At 37.4% G+C, this 6,513-nt stretch overlaps 1 protein-coding gene across 1 annotated transcript; it reads left to right on the plus strand.

Moving 5' to 3' along the window:
- On the plus strand, window positions 4,313–5,176 carry LOC109222212. Its single transcript, XM_019386591.1, has 2 exons — window positions 4,313–4,890; window positions 4,966–5,176. Exons 1-2 carry the CDS (start codon window positions 4,313–4,315, stop codon window positions 5,174–5,176), a joined length of 789 nt encoding a protein of 262 aa, XP_019242136.1.

The following is a 6,513-nucleotide window of genomic DNA, read 5'->3' on the forward strand; positions in this document are numbered from 1 at the left end:
AAACCTGATAATTTTGCAAAAAACACATGAACAATTCAGTTCCGCTCAAATCGAACACATGCTGATTTTAAGTCTAAATTTCATGCTCATATTCAAATTATATGTATCCTGATGAACCACACACACTCATTCTGAAGCTTTTACTTCCAGAACCACATTTAAACTTACATAACACATTTGCAGAACTTAAGGCATTTATTGGACTGAAACTAGACATAAACTACTGAAATTTAATACTGAAGTGTGGAGACATCTCAAATATTCATTAGGCCCAAAATTAACGTTAACATGGAGTACAAACACTGGTCCTAAAACCAGCTTCAAGCCCACACCATATTCCAATTTTTAACATTCAAACTAACATGATAGCAACCCTTAAAACATTAAAATTACGCTAACATTACTAAATGGACATTCATGAGTCCCAACAGTCCAGTTATTACAAATAATCATGTGTCTAAACTATATAATTTTTCACATTCTCATGGAGCCTAAATTCAGCACCTAAACAAACATGTTTGAAAGTAAACTAGATTAAACTAAACAAATTCAGCATGAACCAGACAACATAAGGGGATTAACAGGGGAAATGTGCAACAATCTCTTCATTCCTTCAATAGGTTCTGATGCAAACTTCAAACATCATTTAGAGGACAAGGCAATACCTGGAAATTAGAGCAAAATAAGAAGATTGAAGGTCAGATGTACAGCAGCAATGTAACAGATGCAATCTCAGCAAAATCCCAGCAAGTCCAATGCAAAATTCAGGAGTTGAGATGCAGCAAACACCAAAAATAAGGTTCAATTGAGCAAAGGACCCAGTTGAACTTAAGACCAGACTTTGATGATTCAAATTGACTCTTAACAGGTGAATTCCACCTAGTTTCAGCACTTGGAAGTGAATTTAAACTGCTGAAACTTGATGAAACAGTAGATCTGGTGGATTTCTAGGCTATTTTTGTTGATTTTTTCAGGATTTTGTTTTGAGCTCTAAGATCTAAACTCTATATACTAAAATTCTCAAATTCTGCAGAAACTTTTGTTGATTTTCAGTATTCCCTCTCAAACTTTCAAATTTCAAATTTTCTGATTTTTTTTAGACTTGGATTTCAAATTTTCAGATCTCTAAAACTTCCAAACCATAGCTTGCAAGGCAGGGTATACTGCCTTTTATAGGCAAATATTAGGGCACCTTTCAGATTTTTACTTTACACCTTAGCCCCCTCTTAATTTTCAGTTTTTAGCTTAAAAGCCCTTAGGGTACTGACTTGTTACCCAAGTTATACTACTTAATTCCTGAAATTTAAATTAGAACCCCAATCTAGAAGCTTCTTGGGGCTTCTACTTTCAGTTACTGCAAGATTCTTTAATTGAATTGCCCAAATTACCCCTTGATTACCCCTGTATTTACCCCTAAAATTATTAACCTAGGTTAGACTAACCCAAGTCCAACTACACCAACCCCTTTTACTTGGTCAATGATGACCCAGGTTAATTACAAAGGCTTTGAATTATTCAGTACTAACCAAACGATAGCCAATCAAGACCAATCCATTAAATTGGAATGTAAATCCAAACAACTCTAATTTTAAGCTTGAATTAATTTTAATTAACTAAAATTGAAAGCTACTACTACGAATTGTCGATCAAACAGAACAAGAAATAAACAAAATCAACCAAACAGAAAATGCTATCAGAAGGAACAATCAGTAATTTTAAACCTAAAAATCTAAGAAAATAGGCAGGCAAACATCAAGGTGCAACATGAAAGAATCAGGCATGAATGAACGGATTAAACTAAAGAAAACAGAGAAACTGGGTTTAAACTAGTTTCAATAGAAGAAAATTCAAATATCAAGTGAAACAAACAAAAACAAACTAGAAAAACTCACCAATTTAACTTGAACACGACTAGCCTCCGATTTGAGCCTCGAAATGATGTTAATCATTTGTTCTTTGCCAAGAACAAACGAAAAACATTATTTCGTGGCTAAATCGAACCCTAAACTTGCGAAAACTGGACCAGAGGCCTCACAGATTCAAACTCCAAATTGAACTCTTAGGGTTTGATATTTGATTTGAAATTTGCGGCGTTACAGGGATGTTTGAAGGATTATGAGTGGGGATTTGGAATGAGGGAAAGACGGGGGTTCAAGGGTGTTAATTTGGTGGTGGTTAGGTGGTGGCACCACCGGACACGGCGGAGGCGGCGCTAGGGTTTTGGATATTCGACGGGTTTGGAGGGGATTTGAGAAAAACGGAGCTTGGATCCGTAATGAGGAGGAGGAGAGGAGGTTGTGGTGTAAATTTTGGGGAATTTGGACAATCGCCGCCGGCGGAGGCGATTTCCGGTCGGCGACAGACGGCGGAGGATGGCGGCGGATGGCGGTACACCGGAGGTTGGAGGGTTCTGAGAGATGGTGAGGTAGGGGGCCTGAGGGGGGTCAGGTCTTGTTTGGACAGATTTATATCAAATGATGTGGGCTTTAGGACCGTCCGATCAAGAAACCTCGGCGGTTCTGATTGAAAGTTGCCCAAACGACGTCGTTTAAGTTGAGGCCGGACCGGGCATTTGGGCTGGTTTTGGGTTGAGACGGGTACAGGGGTTTATTTGGGTTGGTGAATTACTTTGCAATAACTGGCCCAAAAATAACAGGCCCCTTCCAATTCCTTTAATTCTTTTCTTTCATTTGTTTTTCTCTCTTTTTCTTTTTTTTTTCAATTTAAAAACTAAACTAAAATTAAACCTCAAAATTAGTTCAAACTACCTAATTAAGCTACAATTAGACTACTACCAATCTAAAGGAAATTAGTAAACTTAAAAACTAAAATTAAAATCAAACAAAATAAATCAAAGTTTTCCTTCTGAATTTTTGTATTTTTATAAAAGCCTAATTACTAATTAGTCTAAAAATATGTAAAATTAAATCATAAATGCTCATGCAATATTTTTGTATTTTTTATGAATTATCATACACACAAAATTACGCAATTAAATCTTAAAAATCAAATAATAAAAGGAAAAATCCTAATTTTAAGAATTATGTAGGAGTAATTCAAGCGAGGCAAAAATCACGTGCTCACAAATATTGAATGGACCGTATACTATGAACAGCAGACCAATTATCATGCGACCATGGAAGGAGGGGTTTGATTTTAGTGAGGAGATACTCAGAACCATCCCTCTATGGGTAAAATTCCCTAAGTTACCACTTAGATACTGGACTAATCAAGCATTAAGTAAAATTGGGAGTGGTTCAGGGAAGCCTCTATATGCTGATGTGTGTACTACCATGGCCGATAAAGTCTCGTATGCAAGGATGTTAATAGAAATGGACATTACTAGACCCTTACCAGTATCAATAAAACTTCATGATCCTAAGGGAATGGTGATTGAGCAGATAGTACAATATGACTGGAAGCCCCAATGTTGCCAAATATGCTGTCAAATTGGTCACTCATGTAATGATCAACAGAGACTGAACAAAGAGGATGGACAACAGAGAGGCAATAATCAAAAGCTAAAGCAAGAATGGAGAATAGCAAGGGTCCTTGATCCTAAGGTGGACAGAATTGATGCTCATGGAAGATTCCTGGAACAATTTGAACCAGATGGAGAAGCTATGCCTAATCAACAAGGAAAAGATGAAGAATGGCAGGTTGCTAGAAGAAAATCAGCATAAAAAAAGCAAATGGAAATCAACAGAGAGGATGAAGTAGACATTGGAAATGCCTTTAAAGCCTTAGTTGACACAACTCAAAAAATTGTGCAACTGTCTGAAACACAGGGGACAAGAGGGCAGAGAAGAAGAAATGAAGGTGATGGGGATCCCAAAATAAATATTATAGCATGATGAATATCATAACATGGAATGTTAGGGGTATGAATAAAGTCTATAAGAAAAAAGCACTAAAATAATTCTGTAGGGAGAATAATATAGTATTAATAGCTATACTGGAGAATAGAGTCAAGGCTAATAAAGCTTAACCAATAATGAGGAAGGTGTTTGGCAATTGTCAATGGACTGCTAACTATGATGAGGCACCTGGTGGCAGGATTTGGGTAATTGGGGACTAAACAAAGGTGGAGTTTGAGGTTAAACAAGTCCATGAAAAATACATAGCAGGACAGGTGGTTTTGAGGCAATGCAACAACAAGTTCATATTTGTTATAGTGTATGGAAAACATAGCATACAGGACAGGAAGAGCTTGTGAACTGACTTGAAAGGAACTAAAACTATGAGTGGAATACAAGACCCAAGCTTAATAATGGGAGACTTTAATAGTATTTTGTCCATAGAAGATAGAGTGATGGGGAATCCAGTACAAGAAGGGGAAGTGACAGACTTCAAAAAATTCATAGCTGATGTTGGACTGGCTGAACTCAAAACAATAGGGAGGAACTACACCTGGACAAACAACCATGTCCATAGTAGAATAGATAGAATACTTGCCAATGCAGAGTGGATACAAAAATGGCCTAATATGGAGGGAACTATTATGCAACCAGGTTTTTCAGATCATTGCCCTATAATGGTAACTGTTGCTGAGCCTACTAGGATGGGAAAAAGACCATTCAAATTCTTTAATTGCTTAGCAGCTCACCATAAATTTGATGATATAGTCAGTCAATGTTGGAAGAAGAGAATTAAGGAAAATCCAATGCTGAAGGTGTGGTACAAATTAAAGCATCTGAAAAAAGATCTGAAGAAATTAAACAATAAGGAGTGCAGCAGTGTGGGGCCAAAGATCCAAGCAGCAAGGAACAAACTGATGAACATTCAAATGGGAATGGAATCTCCAGAAAATAATGATGAAGTAATAGCACAAGAGAAGGAGACAAAAGTTGAACTGGCAAAATGGCTGGAAGTGGAGGAAAGTATTATGAAGTAGAAGGCAAGAATCAAATGGCTTAAAGTAGGGGACTCTAACACAACATAATTTCATGCTTGTGTAAAAAACAGGCAGGCAAGAAACCACATAGGCAGACTGATGGACAACACAGGACAACTTCTACAAAGTGCCAATGAAGTAGAAGAAGAGATCCTAAGCTTCTACAAAAAACTACTTGGTACAGCAGCCTCAACATTACCAATAGTTGATCCAAATGTCATGCAGAATGGATACACTCTGAATAGGCAGCAACAAATGCAGTTAATCAAAACCAATTACTAAAGAGGAAGTGCAGAAAGCATTACAAGGCATTGATGATAGCAAGACACCAGGATGTGATGGATATAACTCCCACTTTTTCAAGAAGGCATGAAACATGATTGGAGAGGAAGTTACTGAAGCAGTGCTGGAGTTTTTTGAAACTACTGAAATGTGCAAAGCTATAAATTGTACAACTATCACCCTGATCCCTAAAGTAAAGAATCCAACCAACATCAAAGAGTTCAGGCCTATCTCTTGTTGCACAGTTCTGTACAAGATGATATCAAAGATTTTAACTGCAAGACTACAGGAAATTATGCCAGACCTCATAGATAACTGCCAAACAGCTTTTGTACCAGGAAGGATGATTACTGATAACATCATCATGGTCCATGAATTGATCAAAGGGTATGGAAGAAGGAGCATATCACCTAGATGTATGCTTAAAATTGATATGCAAAAAGCATATGACTCGGTGGAATGGGTATATATTGAACAAGTGATGAAGTTACTGGGGTTCCCTGAGAAGTTTGTAAGATGGATAATGGTGTGCATAAGTACAGTAGCCTATACTGTAATAATCAATGGACAACCAACAAAACCTTTTGAGGCAAAAAAGGGGGCTTAGGCAGGGTGACCCTTTGTCACCAGTACTGTTTGTGATGGCAATGGAATATCTGAGTAGGCTGCTGAAGTCTTTAAAGCAGGAAAAAGAATTCAAATACCACCCTAAGTGTGCTAAAGTCAACTTAGTACACTTAGGTTTTGCTGATGATTTGTTACTTTTTTGCAGAAGAGACATACAATCAGTACTGGCATTACACCAACAATTTAAAACTTTCTCTGGAGCATCAGGGCTGATTCCAAATCCAAACAAGAGCTGCATCTACTTAGGCGCTGTGGATATAATGACTAAAAAGAAAATCATGGACATGTTGGGGTATAGTAAGGGAGAACTACCCTTCAGATATCTAGGGGTACCACTGAGCACTAAGAAACTATTAATAATCCAATGCGAGCCTCTAATCGATCGAATGCTGAGTAGAATACAATGCTGGACAACGAAGTTTCTATCCTATGTTGGAAGAGCAGTGTTAATTAAGAGTGTACTGGTTGCAATCCAAAACTTCTGGGCTCAAATTTTCATCCTTCCTAAGAAGATCATTCAGTTCATCAACACTATATGCAGAAGATTTTTATGGTCAGGCAATGCAGAACCTACAAAGAAGGCACTGATTGCATGGGAAAAACTATGCTGGCCAAAGGTAGCATGTGGCTTAAACTTCATTAATGTGGAGCTATGGAATAAAACAGCTATCTGTAAGCTGCTATAGAATATATGCAAAAAGAAAGACAAG

Source organism: Nicotiana attenuata, chromosome 2 (assembly GCF_001879085.1).
Source record: "Nicotiana attenuata strain UT chromosome 2, NIATTr2, whole genome shotgun sequence".
In the NCBI taxonomy this organism is placed as follows: domain Eukaryota; kingdom Viridiplantae; phylum Streptophyta; class Magnoliopsida; order Solanales; family Solanaceae; genus Nicotiana; species Nicotiana attenuata.